At 36.3% G+C, this 23,365-nt stretch overlaps 1 protein-coding gene across 4 annotated transcripts in view; it reads right to left on the minus strand.

Annotated features, from left to right (window-relative positions):
* Positions 1-828: 828 nt before the first annotated feature.
* AEBP2 (AE binding protein 2) overlaps positions 829-23,365 on the minus strand; it is a 64,143-nt gene continuing 41,606 nt past the window's right edge. Inside the window, exons 4-9 of one of the 4 annotated variants that reach the window (XM_036297325.1) lie at positions 22,588-22,774; positions 19,559-19,683; positions 14,904-14,971; positions 10,786-10,899; positions 8,209-8,235; positions 829-1,041 (exon numbers count right to left, since the gene is read on the minus strand). In XM_036297325.1, the coding sequence (XP_036153218.1) occupies positions 939-1,041; positions 8,209-8,235; positions 10,786-10,899; positions 14,904-14,971; positions 19,559-19,683; positions 22,588-22,774 (624 nt within the window). In that variant the 3' untranslated portion in view covers positions 829-938. Of the gene's footprint in view, positions 1,042-6,132; positions 7,693-8,206; positions 8,236-10,785; positions 10,900-14,903; positions 14,972-19,558; positions 19,684-22,587; positions 22,775-23,365 lie in introns of those variants that run through there. The other 3 variants (XM_036297326.1, XM_036297327.1, XR_004965761.1) reach the window with 3 other exon arrangements.

The raw sequence follows: 23,365 nt of genomic DNA on the forward strand, positions 1-23,365 counted from the left end.
GGGATGTCGGACATCCTCCAAGGGGCCCCAGATTGGAGAGGTTGCAGGCCGGGCTGAGGGAGACCCCCCAACTGCACGAATTTCATGCACCAGGCCACTAGTACAGTCAATAATATTGTGAAAGCTATGTATGGTGCCAGGTGGGTACTGGGAATATTGGGGAAAACACTTTCTGAAAACATATAATTGTCTAGCCACTGTGCTGCTAGACCAAAACAAAGCAATGTTGAAGGTGAACTGTAATTGAAAACTAAAACTATTTCAACTAATTTACTATTTTTACAGAACAAAGTGTGCCAGTCCATCCTTCATGATGTGCCTCTAATACCCCCCGCCCCCTCCCCCCGTGTTCCCGCCACATGGGTGGCTTTCTATTCATGCAGCAGGCCAAGCCTACCCGCCTCAGACCCTCGTACTTACCATATCTGCCTCAAACACGCTCCTCACGCACACCCACCTGCCAGGTCTCTCTCTGCTCAACCATGACCACCTCAGAGAACTTCCAACTGTGCTGACTGAAACAGCACCCTACCTTCTTTCTCTAGTTCCACTGCTTGTCTTCATGGCCCTTTTCACTGACTTCAACTATTAGTTTATTGTCTTATCCCTCCCCTCCTCACTAGAATGTAAGTTCTGTGAGAACAGGGCCTTTTGCTCTATCCATTCCTGTGTCCCTCAAAAACACTGAACATAATGTAGAATTAAGTACTGAATTGATACATTTTTTTTTCTAAAACATATTTTATTGATTTTTTACAGAGAGAAAGGGAGAGGGATGGAGAGTTGGAAACATTGATGAGAGAGAAACATCGATCAGCTGCCTCCTGCACAACTCCTACTGGGGATGTGCCGGCAACCCAGGTACATGCCCTTGACCGGAATCAAACCTGGGACCCTTCAGTCCGCAGGCCGGTGCTCTATCTACTGAGCCACACTGGTCAGGGCTGATACATTTTCTTGATCCCTCCTTTATTGCTCCTTTGATTCCGTTTTCTTTGAGTTCCTCTGTTTTGAATAGAGTGAAGTTGAGGGGGGAAAAAACTAAAAAATCATATAAACAGTAATATTTTACTTTAATTTTGCCTGAAAATGCTTTACGGTATGTAAGATGATATAAATTACACTGCAGGCCCTAGCTGGTTTGCTTAGTGACTAGAGCATTAGCCCACGGACTGAAGGGTCTGTTTCAATCCCAGAGGTATGTACGGCGGTTGCAAGCTTGATCCCCAGCCTTGGTCAGGGCACATGCAGGAGGCAACCAATTGATGTCTCTCTCACATCCATGTTTCTCTTTCTCTCCTCCTCCCTTCCACTCTAAAAATATTTTTTTAATGGAAAAAATATTCTCCAGTGAGGATTAACAAAAAAATAAATTACAATGCAGCCTGAAAACACATCCCTGAGCCTTGTATAGGCTTAACTCTCGTTTACAGTAATGGAGCCAGAGCAATGGATGAATCGATAGATTACTATTCGAATTGGTTTGAAAGTCTAGTTTCTAATCTGGAATGTAAGGAGCTCAGAAGTCGTCTGTCCCAACAGGTAGAAGTTGAATTGTGTATCAACAATTCTTCTTAGATCCATCACAGAACGGAGGTCACAAGGCAAAGCACTGACCCAGACAGGAGGAGCTGGAGAATCACAACCTACCAGAGCAGAACCTCCATGGGGACCAGCAGTGGGGTAGGAAAACCTAAACTGTAGTTGGCGAATTGCTGAAAGCTCAGTGTAGATACGGTGGAGTTAAAAACTCCAAGGGACCCAGTCATACACACAGCCCAGCCCCACACACTTTGTGTTTTACCCCCAGGAGTCCTATCAGATTCTCACAGCAAAGACAGGGAAAGTCCCCTCTTGCTTTTTGCCGGAGGACGGGAAAGTAGCCATTTTCAAAGAGACCCAAAGCATTCAGCAGTTTTAGTTTGTTTTTTAATTGATTCCAGAGAGAGGAAAGGGAGAGGATAGAAACATCAATGATGAGCCTCATTGATTGGCTGCTTCCTGCCCACCCCCTTCTGGGGATCTAGCCCACACCCCTGGCATGTGCCCTGACCGGCAATCGAACCATGACCTCCTGGCTCATGGGTCACTGCTCAACCTCTGAGCCACACCAGTGGGACGTTCTGCAGTTCTTGAGGAGGCCTGCCCTCTAGGGAAACCATTTCACCAGAGCCTAACCCTACTGAGGTTTTATTGGGGCCTAGCTGACCTGGGAGAAGTCTTCCAGGTGGGAGAAGGGCAAATACCCAACTACAGCCACCTCCAGCCATCCTGCTCCACCTAAGGAAGGAAACACCGAGAGGCCTGGCAACCCCTTTTGGGTCTCCTCCAGCCTAGAGCTTTGTTACTTTCATCTTAATAAACCTCCCCTTTGGTTAAAAACAACCACCACCACAAAAACCTGAGAGGCCCTTGTGAAGGTCATAGCCCAGGGGCACAGGCTCACTCCCCACCCCCTCCCCCCCTCCCCCCCCACACACACCTCCCCACATCACTAAAGCCTATTGACAGTGGTTCTTTAGCAGGCACATAATGTCCAGCTTTCAACAAACAATTACTACATGGATGCCAAAATGTAAAAAAACACATTTCAAAGACAAAAAGCAAGCTGACTCAGATACAGCAGGCACGTTGGAATTATCAGGCCAGGAATTTAAAATAATTACATCAATATGCTAAGATAACATGTATCAATATACTAATGGAAAAGTAGACAACTTTCAGGAACCAATGGCTAATGTAAGCTGAAAGACAGAAATTAAAGGACTCAAGAAGAAATCCTAGAAATAAAAACACGATAATAGAAATGAAAAAATGACTTTGATGGGTTCATTAGACTGGACACAGTTAAGGAAAGCATCTGTGAGCTTGGGAATATATCAAAAGAAATTTCCAGCCGAACCGGTTTGGCTCAGTGGATAGAGCGTCGGCCTGAGGACTCAAGGGTCCTGGGTTCGATTCCGGTCAAGGGCATGTACCCTGGTTGCGGGCACATCCCCAGTGGGGGGCATGCAGGAGGCAGCTGATTGATCTCTCTCATAGATGTTTCTAACTCTCTGTCCCTCTCCCTTCTTCTCTGTAAAAAAAAAACAATAAAATATATTTAAAAAAAAAAAAAGAAATTTCCAAAACTGAAAAGCAAAATATTTTTTTAAAGACTAAGGAAAAGGGGAACAGAATAGACACAAACTTCGGGACAACTACAAAGGCTTAGCATATGTGTGAGGGGAATACCAGAAGAGAAAAAGGAACAGAGGAAATATTGGAAGCAATAATGACAGAATTTCCCCCAAATTAATGTCAGACAGCTAAACACAGAATAAGGATAAATGCCCCCCAAAAAATCTACAACTAGGCCTATCATATTCAAATTGTAGAAAAATAAAAGAAAAAAAATCTTCAAAGAAGCAAGGGTGCAAAAATACCATATATAGAGAGGAGCAAAGATAGAATAGCAGCAGGCATTTCCTCATAAACCATGCTATGGAAGAAAGTGAAATATGTAATGAAAGAAAAACAAAAACACCAACCTATTAATTCTTTACTCTGTGAAACCATCCTTCAAAAGTGAAGGAGAAATAAAGACTTTTTCAGACAAAAATTGGGAGAATTTGATGCCAGGTCTGCCTTGCAAGAAATTGAATTTCAGAGAGAAGGAAATGATATATAGGCCAGTGTCGACGTAAGAAATGTCCGAACCTGTAGAGAAGTTTTGATTTAATTTCAGTCAAGATGACAATTGCTGGGAAGCAAAATTTTAACGGATTGAGAAAATGCTCCAAAGAATAGCAGTTTTACAACTTTATACATTAGAAGCAAAAGAGGATGACTCATTTTTGGTTAGGAAGTTTTATGTTCAGAATATCCTATGTGGCTATTTTTGGTTTCTGAGTATGTAGGATCTAAGCCTGTCAGGTTTAGTATGTGGCCCCTTTCTCGTCCACACAGTATCTACATAAAGAAAGGCAGAGCATTAGAGAAGGAGTAAGTGAGGGTAAGATACTTCAAATGGTTTTGTATCATATTTACCTTGTTGTTTGTCATAAATTACTCCACAACATTCCCTAAAATTAACTTAATAAACTTTACTTAAAGTTTTAAGTCAACTTCGCACTGTACGTGCATGCCCGCACGTGGTATTTTGTGGAAGAGCCACACTCAAGGGGCCAAAGAGCCGCATGTGGCTCGAGAACCTAGTAATTTCAATCACTAGGCAACAAAAGTTGTATTAAAAACTGGAAATTGTTTGGAATCAGACAAGGAAAAAGATGAGCAAAATGTGATTAAGATTTCCTTGGCCCTAATTAAGATTCTTTCTGCCCAACCAGTGTGGTTCAGTGGTTTGGTGCTGACCTATGAACCAGGTCACGGTTAGATTACCATGCCGCCCAGGTGATCTGAGAGTCTCTCTTCATCATGGATGTTTCTACCTCTCTCTCTGTCTCCCTTCCTCTCTGAAGTCAATAAAAATTAATTTATAAACAAGGATTCAAAAAAGTCATATACATAAGAAAATTTTTAACAAAAATTTGTCCTAAGAAATTATTTTCTGCACATTTTAAAAAATATTTTTCATTGAAACCCCCCAAAATGTACTTGTCTTCAAAACCCTAGGCTTTGTTATTCAGATAAACATCAGTTTTACAATATACGAATTTGTTTGCCTTTTAGAGAACTGTTTTAAAGACTTTTGACCATATTTTCCCATTTTTATATTTTATTCAAGTATCTAACTTTTGTTAACTATATTATTAAAATTTCAAATAGCAAACAAAGATAACTTAATCGTTGCAAATTATATCCTTTTAAGAGTACTTGAATATTTAAAGCATTAAAGTGTAAACAAAAAGATAATTTTACAGTCAGCACTTTACTGATATGATTATCATTGCTTTCAATGAGAATAAACCAAATCTTAAAATACACATTTAGAGTTCATTACTCCCCATCTTAATTTCCTTTCATCTGAAACTCAGAAGCAATATGTGTCCACTTTAGGGAAGATTTAGATATGAAAAATTTATTTTAAAAAAATAAACAACTTTCAATTTTACAATATTTTCCACTTCCAAGATTCTTTTAGCTAAAGCAATATATGCCTTGTGGTTTATAAAATTTCCTTTAGTCCTACTTAGTAAAACAAAACACACAAAAACAAATGGTGAAATATTAATAACTATTAAGAAACCCAATGTGAAAGTGTAAAAAAATACCAAAAAAGCAAAAACACCATTTGTTGCAGTTACCTAAAATGGCCATTTATATGAAGCAGCTTTCACTGAAATACAATGTACTGGTTCATTTTACCAAGATTAAAACTATTATATTAAAATGTAGGCTCTGTGGACTAGGTTTATTTTTCCAAAAATTTTATCATCTGTACCAGGGATTGGCAAGTTTTTCCTTAAAAGGTCAGAGAGTAAATATTTTAGGTTTGCAGGCCATACGGTCTCATTGCTCCACTCCGAAACTATAGGAAGAAAGCAAGCGCAGACACCACATCAATGAATGGGTATGCCTGTGACTGCAGTTTGACCACCACTGGGCTAAACAATGGATTTTGAATAAGAGACTAATTATATTTCAGGTACCATATTATAAATGTCATATATGGAAGTTAGGAGGAACAATACAGATGGATAGACATCATTCAAGAAACATAATTAAAATGTTCACAAGTAGGCCCTAGCCAAGTGGCTCAGTTGGCTGGTGTCATCTCATGAACCAAAAAGGTTGTGGGTTCGATTCATGGATGTTTCTCTCTCGCTCAATCCCCCCGGTCCTCACTCTCTAAACATCAATAAAAGCATATCCTAAGGTGAGGATTAAAAAAAAAAAAAATGTTCACATTTACTTGCCAATCATAATTGATGGTGTGTAATAATGTTTACATACAAATTAAATACACTTTCATTCATTTTAATTCCATATTTTTTGGTGTGTTAATAGAATCAGACTAAACTCAGATAAGCAGCAAAGTACCATGAGTGAGTACTCGGAGGCTAATCAAGAACCATGAAATTTGGTTTTGACATCTAAATATTTCTACACAATGAAAAAACTTTTATGTACTGGATCCCTAAAGAAAATATCAGGTGTTGTTTTAAAATTTAATTGTTACAATTTTGAAGCTAAATGTGATTTGGTTTTGTTTTATTAGAAAAAATACTCAGCAAGGTCTACAATCATTGGTCAATTAAGAATGACTTACAAGAACATGAGGCAATAAAATAAAAAATACAGGTACAAACTATATATCTGAAACACTTCTATTTGGCAATTTTTTAACAAACCAAAATTTAAAAAGAACAAAGAAGATTGCAGATTACTTCCAGATACAGAATAAAGCAATTAATGAAGTGCTTAAGCAAAAGAAACAAAAACGGTAAGAAAACACACTGCTTTTCTTTTCTTTTTAAAAATAAAATCACATTTGCTACAGATCATATGGATAATACCCTTATTAAACAACCATTCCAGAATGTCTTATAGTACCAGTGCTTTTATTTGCACTTCATTTCATTTTATATGACTCATTTCATGTATATAGCTCTTTACCCCATTGTTTACGAATAAAGTCCCCATAACTTTTATTTTAAAATATTTTAAAGTAAATGAGATATGATTTATGTATCATGAAACTTTCCCATTTTGGAACCAAAGGCTTGGTTCTATATTTTTGTCTATTCTTTAAAAATTTAGTGTAAAAACTGCTGGTTTTTATATCACTGTAGTAAAGTGAAAACTCCTCAATCAGGAGTATTTTCTGCAGTTTGACTGCATATAACCACATACTTTACAATATGTCCTTCCAACAGTAAGGAAATGATTGATTTCACAGTCACTGTCAGAAATGAGTGCCATAATTCTATTATGGGTATAGGTCCTCCCTCAAAGACTTTCTGGAAGGATGTTCAATGTGTTTTGTTCTTAAAGATATTAACAGTAGTACATAGTCCCTTAAGTCTGCAAAGACATTTATTGTTAAAGAAGGTGCTTTATTAACAATTCCTCTGGCAGCACTAGTGAATTACAATATCCTTCAATATTATTTCTACCCATAATATATACATTTAACTTTCATGCCTCTAGAAAAACATCTACAGTACATTTCATAATATAAAAATATATTACAAATCTGCTGAATTATTTACAAGCAATGTTCTATTATCTCTATGCAACATTTGTTTGATACAATACTAACAAGTTACACATATTTCCATTTCTGTAAGTTAAAAAAAAAAAATCCATATGGCTTCTTGCTTAACCAAGCAAGAAAGTGATTTTATTTTCTTTTTCAAAACCAACTTTGGTGCATAAAGGATTCATTCAGTTTGACAACACTTAAAAAATACAATTTTTCTTATGTTAAGAAAAAACTAATTAACGAAATGCTTTCCTCAGAAAAAAAAAAATTAGAGGCTTATGTAGGTTAAAATGAAAATAGAGGATTATTAAAATATTTGAAATAAAGGTTTTTCAAAAACCGTTAACAGATTAGTTATATAGGTAAATATTAACATACTGTACTCCATTAGAAAACCCTAGTCCTGAAAAGGGAGCCACCAGACATACGGCAACACTCTTTAACAGAAATTTGCAGCCCTAATTCGAAAGACGAATATTTAGTTGATTGCAAATGTCGTTCACTGTTTGCTTAAATACAAATTGAACACTTTTCTTATCAGAGTTCTGCAAAAGAACACAAATGGCAACCAATCACATCTATTTATAATTGATAATTTTCATTGCCTAATATGTCCTAATATGACGTCAAATCGATAGACACTGTCAAGATAAATATCCTTACAGTGCTTTTGGTATTTGTATGGGCACACATTGTAATTGTTTTTCTTTCCAATATAAACTACTGCAATCACTAAAGGGGGGAAAAAGCAGCTTAAAGCAGCAAGCATGCAAAGCCTTTAAGAAGCTATTCCACTAAGTTGCCAAAAGAGTGTTTGCTCAGTCTCCCACAGTACCATTCCATGAAAATGTGGACATACAGTAATATATTAATATATTCCACAGAAGAGCCTACTTCATTCACAGAATGTTTACACTAAGCATAAATATTATTCTAAATATTGGATTAAAAAAGAGGAAGGGGTTGAATCTAATGTGCAACTTTTACTAAACCCATTGTCAGTGACTAAGACTGCAGGTGTCCCCGCTTGTTTGCTTTTAATGTATTTATTTATTTTTTACCTCTTCAACCTCTTCTGCGGCATTGTTCTAGAAAAAGAGAAAAAGGAATATTCTTTTATTCAACTGTATCAAAAACACATTAAGTATTTCAAGAGACATTAAAAATATTTATAAAATATAAGCAATGTGATGATCATTGATCATCATTAAAGTTTATTTCCAAAGCATTCACACATAATGAATACAAATTTAGTTACATAGTATAGCCTTTTAATTAATCCTTTTTATGTAGCCTGCTAGTGTATTTCTAAAAAAGCATTTCATGTCTAACACATACATTTTAATCAACTAATACTATGGAAACTAATGTTTTAAAATCTCAAATAAATAGGTTCTTTTTAGTCTTTTTAAGATAGTTTTAGAAGGTTTGCATGCTTTCATTTTGAAATGTGCATAAACAAATTATTTCTCCTAAAACTAGTTAGAATAACTGCTTTTCCCCCTTTTACTTAATTTCACAAGTTTTCCCTACCAAAATCCAAAACATTGTTAATGCTACACCACAATAAATGTAAGGAGTTCTATTACTCTGTACCACTTTAGGGTAAACTAAATTCTAACTTTCAGAATACCAGAAGCATGAAAGTTTAGACTCAAATGTTAAGATTGAGGTAATTAAAAAAACAACAAAAACCTCCACAGAAGTACCTACATGTGTTAAGAACATCTTCATTACCCAAAAATGAAATCAGTAAGTACTGTAGAATTACACTGAGAACATGCAATTCCTATGCACTATAACATCAACGGTCTGAGCTTGAATGATTTAAGTCACTTTCACTATAATATCTAAATTGCTTCCTATAGAGCACAAGAGGGGGGGGGGCTGTTTCTGTGAGAAAGGAGACCCTTAGAGAGGGGGGAGTACAAGGCAGAGCAGAAACACTGAAGTTAGTCTTAATCATATAATTAAGATTCATGCCCCTTTGTCAACTCTGCCTAGATGTTTACAACCAGTTGTAATAGCAGGGTGACTCTCCCAAAATATCACTCTTTTCGAATGCTAATTTTAATTACATCCTTCAAAGAGGAACCAGAAATAACCTTAAATTAGGTAATAGTAAATAAACAATATTCAATTATTTCTTAAATAGTGACTTTTCTGTATTTTCGGTGGTGGATTTACCTCAATCTTCTTCCTTAAGATATTTCATTGTTCTCTATACCAGTTAATTTCTTGATAACCCAGCTCGGTCCACAGAAACAAGATTTTATTGAACTTAGCACTTTCACCAAAAGATATTTTAAAATTTATTTTTGGAGTAGGAAAACCTGAGTCTCAGTGTTTCCACATGGCAAGGCCCATTATGTTAGAATTTCATTCTCAGAAGATGTCTCAAATTATAGAAATCCTATTGCATTGACTAACATTCCAAAAAGTTGTGTCGTGGAATGAACCAAACGTTCAAAGTGTTAATTACTTCAAAATCTGGCACAGTCTACTTATGATAGCTAAAATTCACATTTGGGATTATCCCAAATTTTTATATGTCCTCTTATTCTTATCCAATCTATTCCTATTATAAAATACATACTAAATTAAAATTTATCTTAAATAGAAATTTTGTTCATTAATAGTGCCTTTAGCCAGGCCGGTGTGGCTCAATGGTTGAGCATCAACCTATGCCAGGACATCACAGTTCAATTCCCAGTCAGTGTGCATGCCTCGGTTACAGACTCAAGCACGTGTGTGCGTGTGTGCGCGCACGCGTGCATGAGGCAGTCGATTAATGATTCTCTCATTACTGATGTTTCTCTCTCCCTCTCTCTCTCTAAAATCAGTAAAAAAAAATTTTTTTGAAAGTCTGCCTTTAAAGCATTTTCATCACTTTTAAATATATTTTTATTGATTTCAGAGAGGAAGGGAGGGAGAGAGAGAAACATCAATAATGAGAGAGAATCATTGAATGGCTGCCTCCTGCATGCCCCCACTAAGGATTGAGCCCGCAACCCGGGCATGTGCCCTTGACCGGAATTGAACCTGGGACCTTTCAGTCCACAGGTCGATGCTCTATCCACTAAGCCAAACGGGCTAGGGCTCGCCACTTTTGAAATTTGGGTAGAGGCAGTATGGAGTTCAGTCACATAGTATCTGTGTAACTTTGGGCAAGCTATCTAACCTCTTGCTTCAGTTTTCTAATCTGTAACACAGAGACAGTGGCACCTATTTCACAGGGCTGCTGTGTGAGTAAAGTACATGTAAAGCACCTCGCAAAGTGCCTTAGCACATAGTCAGGAAAGTTGGGTCTCTTTTCCCCACCTCTAGCTCCCCCCCCCCCCGCCCCAATAACTCCCTAAGCACAGGACACTAAAGTGAAGGTCAAAGCAGAAAATTATTAGAAACGTAAACACTGGGAACTACCTCTTAAAAACAAACAGTACTATATTATCTTTCTCAATTCTATAATTTATAAATCTTTGTGATGTAACTGCCATATAGAAAGCTCGAGAAAACAAGATTATGCTTGGTACTGAATTCAGTACTTAAAAAATAAATCCTAACCTTACACCAAATATTTAGAGAGATTTAAAGATTACAATTCAGAAAGTAAAACATCAAATCAACAATTAAATTACCTGTATATGTTTGGGTCCAAAAGCAAGGCAGTATCTTTGGGTAGCTTTGATAAATGAACTACTTTAGTTTTTAATTGATGTCGTTCACTTTCATTCACCCACACGTCAGGCAGACTATAAATTAAAAAACAAGCCATACATCAAATAACATTAATTTTAAATTTACCACTCATATACCTTCATATTACCCAGCCATTTCTGATAGTTTGACAGGGCCGCCTAGGTTATTAACAAGCTTCTCATAAGCCAAATGAACTTAACAATCTAGGTAGTGGGATGAGGAGAAATAGCAGGGTGAAATTTGAGGCACAAATTTGGGATGCATTAGGAATTTTTGGTAGCCAAGTCATATCAAACTTATACACTGCCTGTCCTTTAGCTTGCTGAGTGAAATTCACATTTGAGCTTGACATGATGGAAATTTGACACTAAGTTTCTTCATGAAGAAATAAGAAGTAAAAACACCAACAAATTCCACTTTTTAAAAAATGCACATGTGCCCTAACCAGTTTGGCTCAGTGGATAGAGCGTCGGCCTGCAGACTGAAGGGTCCCAGGTTCGATTCCAGTCAAAGGCATGTACCTTGGTTGCGGGCACATCCCCAGTAGGAGGTGTGCAGAAGGCAGCTGATCGATTCTCTCTCTCATCGATGTTTCTAACTCTCTCTCTCTCTCCCTTCCTCTCTGTAAAAAAAAATCAATAAAATATATTTTTTTTAAAATGCACATGTAACCAAAATTCCAAAATCAAAGAAATGTGATCCTATAAGGAAATTCAAATAAAAGCAAATTGATATTTGGATTGATCAATTTCCAGAACACCAAGAATAGAGACATTTAAATATATATATATATATATATATATATATATATATATATATATATATATATATTTTAAAGAAACTACAGGGTTGGCAAAAGCAGGTTTATAGTTTTTCATGTGAAAAATAATACAATAGTAAATAATAACACGTTTCATGTACTCACAACTATAAACCTACTTTTGCCCTACCCTCTATATTTATGACCTTAATATATAAAAATAGCTCTTACAAATCAGTATGAAAGAGGCGGTGAACATTCATTAGGGATAGAGGGATAGGGTAGACAAAGCACACTAACCATCAATTTACCAAAGATATGAGCAGTTTAAAAATGATCTTACTGCCCTAAGCTGAAGGGTCCCAAGTTCGATTCCGGTCAAGGGCACAAACCTCAGTTGCAGGCTTGAGCCCCAGCCCTGGTGCAGGAGGCAATCAATTGATGTGTCTCTCTCACATCAATGCTTCTCTCTCTGTCTCTCCTCCTCCCTTCCACTGTCTCTAAAAATCAATGGGAAAATATTCTCAGGTGAGAATTAACAAACAACAAAAAATAAAAATGATCTTACTTGTAATCAAAGAAATGCAAAATATAAGAATGTAATAGCCAGTGTTGATAATAAAGAAGAGAAAAAAGCTCTCTAATGTAGTAGATGGGATTAGAAATTGCTAAAAACTCAGGAGGGCAATACTTATCAAAACTGTAACATTTTGCATAGTTTGTATATTAGCAGACTTTAGAATATCAGTAAAGAAAAATGGGTAACTTCAATGTTCAGAAAAAAAAAACAACAGCTCATTAAATACATTTTACAGGGCCATGTACTTACTTTTTTAATATGTTTTTATTGATTTTTAGATAGAGATAAAGGAAGTGGGAGAGAAACAACAATCGATTGGCTGCTTCCTACATGTCCCCTCCTGATCAAGCCCAAACCCGGACATATGCTCTGATCAGGAACTGAACCGGTGACTCTTGGTGCACAGGAAACCGCTCAATCCACTGACCCACTCCAGCCAGGCTTCAGGACCATTTAAAAATGTCTTACACCAGTCAGTGTAAGGCAAGTACCATATAATTTCACTCATGTGGAATCTAATTTAAAAAATAAACTAACGAACAAAATAGAAACAGACTCATTAGAGAACAGACTGACAGCTGTCAGAGAGAAGGTGGGTTGCCAGGCTAGGTGAAAAAGGTGAAGAGATTAAGCAAAAAAAGAAACAAAACAGCGCGCGCGTGTGTGCGCGCGCACACACACACACACACACACACCACTCACAGATACAGACAATAGCATGGAAATTCCCAGAGGCGAGTGTAAAGAAGGGATAAATGGTAATGTAAGGTAACTTGACTTGGGGTGGTGAACACATAATACAATATACATAGAGATGATGTACACTAGAATTGTACACCTGAAACCTATATAATTTTATTAACCAATGTCACCCCAATAAATTCAACTTTTAAAAAAGATTTTAAAAATGCATTTTAAGCTCTTTAAGTAGGAGTGGAATTACTAGGATGATGAATGTATGCTTAAAGACTTGTATAGATTTAAATAAAAAATGGAGGCAAAGAGAAGAGGTTAACCAAAGAACTTTTATGCATATATGTATAACCCATATATGCATAATCCATGGACACAGACAATAGTGCAACGAAGGCCTGGGGAAGGGGAGAACTGGATGGAGGGGGTCCAGAAGGGAAGAAAGGACATCTGTAATACTTTCAACAATAAAGATAATTTTTTAAATTATTGTTTTTAAAATGTCCTATAGTTTAATTTCCATAAAACCTGAAAGGGAAGGAGGAGAAAGTGGTGGAAAATATGTTCTACACTATTAGAAGCTTAATAGTCAAAGGATTTTTTAAAAACTAAATGGATTTCTTTACATTGATATACTAATGTGCACTGTAAACTCACAAACCTACTTAAGAATATTTAATTCACATTGCATTCATTAACATTTTCTTAAACAGAGTTTATTTATTTATTTATTTTTATATTTCATTGATTTTTTACAGAGAGGAAGGGAGAGAGATAGAGAGTTAGAAACATGGATGAAAGAGAAACATCAATCAGCTGCCTCCTGCACATCTCCCACTGGGGATGTGCCCGCAACCCAGGTACATGCCCTTGACCGGAATCGAACCTGGGACCTTTCAGTCCGCAGGCCGACGCTCTATCCACTGAGCCAAACCGGTTCCAGCAAACAGAGTTTATTAAACAAATTTTAAAAAGGTTTCAAACTCCAGGACAAATATTACCACATATTGCTAATTTTTTGAAGAATAAGTATACACAATTTGATTCTACTTCTTAAAAATTTATTCTATTCTTGGTGCTTATCAATTCCATTAAAAATTTCTACAATATTACCTATTATAATAAGAGAAAATTTTTTAATAAAAGGATAAAAAGAAAATTAAAACTAAAATCTAAATTAAGGAACATCTGGGTCAGAAGTGCTCTAAAAGGTACTAAAACACCAAGAAAAATGTAAAGGTGCTGAAAACTTGGTCAACTGCTTTTTCTATAAAACACTGTGGGTTGGATAATGTTTAGAATTTTTTTTAAATAAATGATGCAAACAAAGGGCCAACTAAGGCTGCTTGCATACTACTATAGGGCCATTGAAAATTCTAAAAATAACCACATCCAATTAAAAATCTTTCACAGGCCGAAACCGGTTTGGCTCAGTGGATAGAGCGTCGACCTGAGGACTGAGGGGTCCCGGGTTCGATTCCGGTCAGGGGCATGTACCTGGGTTGCGGGCACATCCCCAGTAGGAGATGTGCAGGAGGCAGCTGATCGATGTTTCTCTCTCATCGATGTTTCTAACTCTCTATCTCTCTCCCTTCCTCTCTGTAAAAAATCAATAAAATATATTAAAAAAAAAAAAAAAATCTTTCACAGATTATCTCTTTAATCATGACCTCAAAATATTTCATAGTTTAATTTCCATAATTCTGTTATATTTGAATCCAATAATGTTAAGTAATTTTTGAGTATAAGATTTAATTTTTAAACATATTTTTATGAGTTCAAAGAAGAGAGAAGGAGAGAGAGATAGAAATATCAATGATGAGAGAGAATCATCGATTGGCTGCCTCCTGCACGCCCACACTGGGGATTAAGCCCACAATCTGGGCATGTATCCAGACTAGGAATCGAACCATGACCTCCTGGTTCATAGGTCAACACTCAACCACTGAGTGACACCGACCGAGTATGAGATTTAAATAAAAGATATTAGTCTATTAATTACACATAGTATTCCAAATACTTACATGTCTTCAGGCATCCAATGAAGCAAAAGTTTTATCTTTCCAGAATCCTCTTTTCTCTTAGCTATTACCTAATGATAAGAAATCATAACAATGATTTATAACACATTATTCTAATATCATTAAAAGGCACTTTTAACCCTAATCAAGAACTTTTAAGTGTTGTATCCTGAACTAGATATCACTACCACATCTTGTTCTGCCTTGTCCCCCCCCCCCCCCCCAATTTTACCTTTGATTATGTACTTTCACAAAAGAAAGAGGAAAAAAGGAACTGAAGACAAGGTGCCAAATAGAAAAACCAGCCCAGCCGGTGTGGCTCAGTGGTTGAGCATCAACCTATGAACCAGGAGGTCAGAGTTTGATTCCTGGTCAGGGCACAGGAATCTCGAGCAGGGGATGTGTAGGAGGCAACAGATGAATGATTCTCTCTCATTACTGGTGTGTCTATCTCTCTTTCCCTCTCCCTTCCTCTCTGAAATCAATAAAAATATATTAAAAAAGAAAAACCATATTATGTTTTCTTTTTTTTTTAAATATATTTTATTGATTTTTTTACAGAGAGGAAGGGAGAGGGATAGAGAGTTAGAAACATCGATGAGAGAAACATCGATCAGCTGCCTCCTGCACACTCCCTACTGGGGATGTGCCCGCAACCAAGGTACATGCCCTTGACCGGAATCAAACCTGGGACCCTTCAGTCCTCAGGCAGACGCTCTATCCACTGAGCCAAACCAGTCAGGCCATATTATGTTTCTTAAGGGACTAAAAATGCTATTTACTATCTCCTAAGTCTGTGGCTTAGCTAGAATGCTGCCAAGGTTCTACACTGGCTAGAATATTTTTAAAGAACAAACAGTAAAGTAAAAATACTTCTAGGAAGGGAAAAATCTGTAATTTACAACGGAGACATTTTTTGTTTGCTTGGAGGTTCTTGGTTGGTTGGTTTTATTTTAAATGAACATCAGCCGAACAGTGTTAGGTTCAATCTTAAGGAATCCACATAAATTAAAAGGTGGATCAACCTGAACAAAAAGACCTGTAGAAGGGTCAGAAAAACAATGTACTTGCCATTCATTACCAGATTCTGAAAACTGAGATAATACTTAAATTAAATAAAAATAGATCAAGATGGTATTTTGTAATTTACAATTTCCATATTAACAAAATTAGCACGTTAGTGTTTTAATAATCTAAATCTCAATATTTTACCAAGTTTAAATTCTAAAAAGCCACACAAAATTGTCATCCTCAAAACATATTAGAACTAAGTAACAACAGCACTCTATGCAAAAATGAAACACTTTCTATCTCCATTCTGAAAAACCTCTAGTCAATACCCCATTCTAGACTTGACAATGAGATTAATTAAAAAGCACAAAGATAGAGCTGAAATACCTCGACAAAAAAAAAAAAGATATGAAAACAATGCAAACCAAGCAAACACAGCAAGCCAACTGACTGGTAACTAGGAATCTGCTGACCTCTTCTGGAGAAGGCTCGAAAGAAAATGTTTCAATTAAAGAAGACAAATTAGGTAAACTGCACAGCATAGAGCCTCACAGATACATTTTCCTCCAAATGGTTTCACTATCGGCATGATTATTTCCTATAAAAGTTAATTTAATAACTAGGAACCTTAAAATCTGACTGCTAACAGAAGTGCTTACGCTTAACACATACTGCCTCCATCAAAATCTTCCCAGCCATGGAACTTCGAGAAACAGCTCCTTTCCTTTCTACTGTGTCCAACAAACACCTTTTCCCATTATGGATGTCTCTTCCTTCCACTTTCCCCAGGAAAAAGCGTTCTCCAGATCACACTCCACCCTCAGTCAAGGTTACCTGTACCTCCCCAGTGTCGCTTGGGGGCGGCAAGTCACTCTTATTCCTGTTTCTTAAATTTATGACAAACATAAGTTTCATGTTCTTAAAATCTCTCAGATGTTTTCTACAGCTAGAAAACTTATTTTCAAGGTCACAGACTATTTTGACTTTCAGTAAATTTTTAAATTTCTTCCAAACTCCTTATATCACCATTATTGGTAGTTGCTTCATTTTTTTTTTTTTTTAAATCATCTCAATTTCTCCACAGTAAACTTAAGGATTTTATCACAGGAGCTGCTCTAATGAAAGCATGTGAAAGTTGAAACTTTGCTTTTTAAAATACAACCTTCTTTATCACATCACCACTCCCTATTCCTTAATATGCAGAGACACTTGCTCATTATTAGACCATTATTTCATTGGGTTTACTGCTTATTAAATGTTAATGAGCCCCAAACCTGTCCTTAAATTTCTTCTTTTCTATTTATACTTAAAGAGTTCCTGGTGATCGTATCCTGTTTGATACCTTTAAATACCACTAATTATGCTGAAGACTTCCTTATTTGAATTTGTGGCCACTCCTACCCTCTAAGTTCAAACTTGTGTCCATCTCCCTATGTGGTGACCACACAGGCATTATGACTCTACAGAAAGTGCTGAAATTAGAGCTCTTAATACATCCCTCTCCCTTGATCTACTCACCACGATAGCCTCTGCTTTAAATGGCAATTCCATCCTTTGGCCAGCTGCCCAGGCAAAAAAAAATCTGAAGTCATCCTTTCCTTCCTTTATTACATCTGGCATGTGATCCATCCATAATTCTTATCAGTACTACTTTCAAAAGCTATCCAGAATCTAACTAAATAGCCCATACCATCACTTTCTTTTACTAGTTAATATGTTTATCCTGTCTCTTCCACTAGAGTATAGGCATGCATGGCTTACTGTTTTGTTTTAGCCTGTTTTGTTCATTGCTACATCAATAATATGTGGCACACAGTAGGTGATCAATATTTAAGGAAATAAATTATCCTAGTTGCTACACTATGCGTTTGGGAACCACATCTTATTGAACAATTTATAGACCTACCAAATCATAAACCTACATTATGAAACTTCAAAGAAGGCAGCCAACAATCCCTGCTGAGCAAGCTCCTGATCTTGCTGAATTCCAATAAAATTCCTAGTGCAAGCACTTTGCCTTCAAACCCTCTAATTTTCCTTCCAACCCTTCCATCTTTATTTATATAACTACTAGAGGCCCGGTGCATGGGATTCGTGCACTGGTGGGGGGGTGTGGCCTGCAGGGATAGGCCTGCTGTGGGAGCACCGGTCATCCTGGTCAGCTGAGCGACTGTGGACCCGCCCTCTGAGCGGCTGCTCCCGCTGCGCACTGACCACCAGGGAGAAGCTCCTGTGTTGAACGTCTGCCCCCTGGTAGTCAGTGTGCGACATGGTGACTGGTCAACCAGTCATTCTGCATTCAGTCACTGGGCTTTTACTATATAGGACATCTCTAATGTTCTTTAAAAGAGTGTAAGATACTATACCTTTCCTTCAACCCAAACTCACTTCTCTCATGTGTTTCAATTTCAGAAAAGGTTCCCTTTCTTTTGTCTAATCTTTGAATTTCCTGCCTTTAATTTTGGAAATAAAAATCAAAATTGGAAATTTATTATAGGAGATGGAAAAAATACAGATTCAAACCAGTGGAGTCACTGATATCATCAATATTGACATTTTGTATGTAAATCCTCATGCATTTTAATTAAACTATGAAAATACAACCTTAATTTAGTGTGTTTTATATTTCAATAGCCAAAATTAAACAACTCTTTTTCCAGGGATTCAAATCACTAAGAGCCGGGTCTAAAATTTTTACTTCTACTAACTTACTGTCACCAAACTATAGTAATTTAAAGATGACCGGACAATAAAATGGCAAGTAGCATGGGAAGAGAGAACACTCTATTAACTCCTAGTCAACCAAAACTATGTTGTGTACTGCTTTTTCAAATTTGATAGCTTTCTTTTTCTATACTGAGCAACATAATAATTCAGCAACTATAATGAGTACCTAGTATGTGTCAGAGACAAACAACTGAAGAAAGTTGGGATACATCAGTGGAAAAAAACAGAATGAAAACCCCTTCCCTTCACAAAGCTTTGATTTGATAGCCATTATCCATTTTCTATTTAACACAAACTTTAGATGTATGTTTGTGTGTGAGAGAGGAACATGCAGTATACAGGGATGTGAGCTTAAAAGTTAAGTCTGGCCGAAACCGGTTTGGCTCAGTGGATGGAGCGTCGGCTTGCGGACTGGGGGGTCCCAGGTTCGATTCCGGTCAAGGGCATGTACCTGGGTTGCAGGCACATCCCCAGTAGGAGATGTGCAGGAGGCAGCTGATCGATGTTTCTCTCTCATCGATGTTTCTGGCTCTCTATCTCTCTCCCTTCCTCTCTGTAAAAAAATCAATAAAATATATTACAAAAAAAAAAAAAGTTAAGTCTGATGTTCTAATTTTACAAATGAGGAAACCAGGTAAAAAAAGACACCAACTATGCCTAGTGGCCCAAATGCCAACCCAATATTCCCAAATAGCTCAAATTAAAGGATAAAAAACTCAACCTAATAATAAAATGTCAAATTGTGGACAATACTGCTTTATAACCAATAATAGAAAAAAAATTTTAATGTTTTTAAAGCAAAAAGTTTTGGTTTTTCTTGTTAAAATGTATTTTTGTAGATTTTGAGCAATTTAGAAAGTTAAAATACACATTTTCACAAACCTATGCAATTAATTTGAAAAACAAAAACAAATACTTACAGTACTATGAAAAACAACACTGTGTCCCTTCCCTAAACTTTCTATATGAGCTGAGAGGTTAAAGCATATGGCTCGATGTCTTATCGCATCCAGTGTTTGTGCATCGAAGAAATCATGTGGTCGTGCTAAAAATCAATACAAAAGAGATAAAGAATACATACATAAGTACAACAGTCTGCTAAACAACCATGTAGTCCATTTTCCACAAAAATATGTAATAAGAAAGATGGAAACAATTAAGAAGTATCAATCTAGTGTTTAAATCCAAAATTTTCTTTGCTTTCAAAATACAGAGTCTAGCTGACAAGATAAGGATGTACAAAAGCAAAATCCCAACTAATGAATGCATATAAGTTAATTAGGCCTCTTGGTGTGTGAGGTTCTAACTTCAGAACTTATGATTCCACATTTCAGCTACTATACTTTTCATATAATTTTGTATTTTATTCCAGTATCTCTCCGAGCACCACTCTGCATTTTCTTTCAACAATCTGATGACCACCTCCATCTATGTAACACACTGAGATTTCATTCACCACAAATATTTGGAATGCATTTCATGAACATTTTACATTAATATGTAATCAAATTTTTTCCAAATTTAACAGTGGTAATATTATTTGGGGGTTTTGGGTAAGTATTTCTTGATTATAAATAAGTCTTCTAAAGCAAACTTTTAGTGTGTTCACAACAAACTTATACATTGAAGATTTAATTTGGTAAGAACATTTAAAAAATTTTATTTTCATCCCACCAATATTACAAATTATATTATTTTTATTCTTAATTAGAGCATTACTCAAAATAAGGAAAATTAATTTGTTGTTTTACAACTATGGAGCTTATTGATACATGTAATCTTATAAGATCATCTGTAATTAAAAATTAAAATTTACCAACAACAGAAGAAATGGCTTGATTTCACAGTACAGCATATTCTGAATTACATGTAGCTGATTTACTATTCTGATTTACTACTATGTGTAGTGGATTTACCTCCACCATTCATGGAGCTGTCAGAACATCTACACTAATCCACCAGAGTTTTTGGAGAGAGCAGGGGATATTTTACAAGCTGGCATTCACAAAGCAACCTAGATACCTCTGTTGTAATTGGATTTTTCTCAGAAAGAAGTAAGAAAAACACCAACTAGTAACAAACTAGCAGAACCCATAAGACTAAGAATGAAGTAATGAGAAATTAAAAAGAAAAAATATTTAACATTTATAAGAGAAAAGGGGTATGATTTTATTTAATGCTAAGAAACAGATCCCCTTCCCATTATATCTGTGACTACTGGGAAAAAAGTATACTTTCTCTATGCTCTCCAAATATGCTTTTTCCTGGGAAGGATAAGCACTTGGAGAAAATAAAAATAGGTGGAGGTGGGCAAACGTGGGGGGAAATGGGCAGGGGACATCTGTAAAAGTGTCAACAATAAAAATAAAGTTTAAAAAGAAAAATAATTTCTCTAAATCATTCAAATCTACCACTCCCCATTCAAGATTCAAACATAGATGTCATCACTAGAATTAAATTTATAAGGAGCCCTCAAACTTAAGATTCTATTCTATTCAGACCATAACCATGTTATGTCCACTATTAAAGTATCAAAGTATACTAAACTTGACCTGGCTGGTGTTTCTCAGTGCTTAGTGTTGGTCGCAGGTCCAATTCCCAGTTAAGTGCACATACCTAGGTTCCAGGTTTGATCCCCAGCCCCAGTCAGGGCACATGTGGGAGGCAACCAAACCACGTGTCTCTCTCACATCGATGTTTCTCCCCCCCCAACACACCTCTCTCCACTCCACTCTCACTTTTTCAATGGAAAAAATATCCTCAGGTGAGCATAAACAACAACAAAAAAGAATACTAAACTTGAACAATAGTCTCCAAAGTAGGTGAGTGTCATGATCCATTAGAGCAGTGGTTCTCAACCTTCCTAATGCCGCGACCCTTTAATACAGTTCCTCATGTTGTGGTGACCCCCAACCATAAAATTATTTTCGTTGCTACTTCATAACTGTAATTTTGCTACTATTACGCATTGTAATGTAAATATCTGATATGCTATATGTGTTTTCCAATGGTCGCGACCCACAGGTTGAGAACTGCTGCATTAGAGTAAGGAAGAAAATATCACTTTTCAACTCACTGCTTTTCAATAGTCCTCCTTGGTAACTGTTTTATGATGTGCATTAGCAGTATTACCCATATATACTACATACATATGTTAGAATTATGTACACAAGCATTTTTTAAAAACTGGTAAACCTCATAATCAAAAAGTAACTGGATCCATAACCTACATTCAATAGAACTTTGAAAAATAAATGTTTAATTTCAACAATAAGAAAGTTAAGAGTTTAAAGAGGTTTATTTTTCACTTGTGGTGTGTTCATTTGCCCACTGTAGCTTTGTAGTAACAAAAATATTTCAATGTTTTAGAGATAACTGTCTGCTTTATAGTCTGGATTAGTGTCTGGAGTTTCTCCTATACTCTACTCAAAAATCCCAAGAGAAAAAACAAGATGCAATCTTTTTTTCTTTCTAGTTCACCCTTATAGTGGCCTCCCGTTTCAATGATGGCTTCCCTCATATTTCTTCATTCAAGATATAGTTTTGCTATTCACACACACATCACTTTGGAGCAGGTATAACCTATCTTAACTTTTACTTGTACTTTACCTTTAGCATGTTCAATTTTTTAGAAAAACTATTAGAAACATCAACACCGCCACCATGTTTTAAATTTTCTTAGAACAAAATCAAAGTAGCCCTCAAAATATAATTCTATATAGTTTGTATTCTAAAGCCATATATATATATATAGACTCACACTCTCTTAGCTACTGCAGATAAAACTGTTATTGAATTCTCACATTGTCCCACAGTTATCCTATCTGTTTATTACTGCTAACAAAAGTAGATAAGCAGAGTTGAAGAACAGTAAAAACTGTTTTTCATGAAAGAATAAGATATGAACAAAAGCACTGTAATACACACAGATTTTCAGTGAAACACTTACGTAATGAGCGTCGTCTTTTGTTCTTTAGTTTCCTTCTTTTGTTCATTCCAGCTTTAGAAGGAGATTCTTCTTTGGCCTTTGGCTGGCTAGAAACTTTTGAGGAGTTCTGCTGACTGAAGTGTGTGGGTACGTGGCGAGCTAGCCCTCCCTGAGAAGCAAAGCTGGCATTGCAGCCACCAACAACACACTAAATAAAAGTAAAAAAGCAAATCAGGGATGCTGTATTGGGAACAAGTAAATTTTCAGAAGTAAATCAGCAAGCTATAGAACTAATTCCAGAAAATAAGAACCCTTTCATTTTATTTCATAAGTTGCCCAAAGTCATATATATTAGGTAGTGGCAGAGCTGGAAAATAAAATCCAAGTTTCATGACTCCCCAATTTATTGCTCTTCCCACTATTCACAAAACAAAAACAGTGTAACCTTCTTTCCAGAAAAATCTGGTTTTGAATTAACCACTTTTGTAAGAGGAGCAATACGTTATTTTACACCAAAGAACTAGATACCTACCAACTACTTGCATTCTAGATTTTTAAAATTATTTTTATCTTACAACATATGCTATTTCAAAACCAACCTGCTATTCTAACAGACAGGAAAGAAATGTAGTAATACAGGTATTTTAAAAATATGTTTCTATTGATTTTTAGACAGAGAAGAAGGGAGAGGGAGAAAGAGAAACATCGATGAGAGAAGATGAACATCATCAATCTGCTGCCTACCGGGGATCAAGCCAGCAACCCTGGCATGTGCCCTGACTAGGGATCAAACTGGCAA

The sequence above is a fragment of the Myotis myotis genome, unplaced genomic scaffold (assembly GCF_014108235.1).
Source record: "Myotis myotis isolate mMyoMyo1 unplaced genomic scaffold, mMyoMyo1.p scaffold_m19_p_3, whole genome shotgun sequence".
In the NCBI taxonomy this organism is placed as follows: domain Eukaryota; kingdom Metazoa; phylum Chordata; class Mammalia; order Chiroptera; family Vespertilionidae; genus Myotis; species Myotis myotis.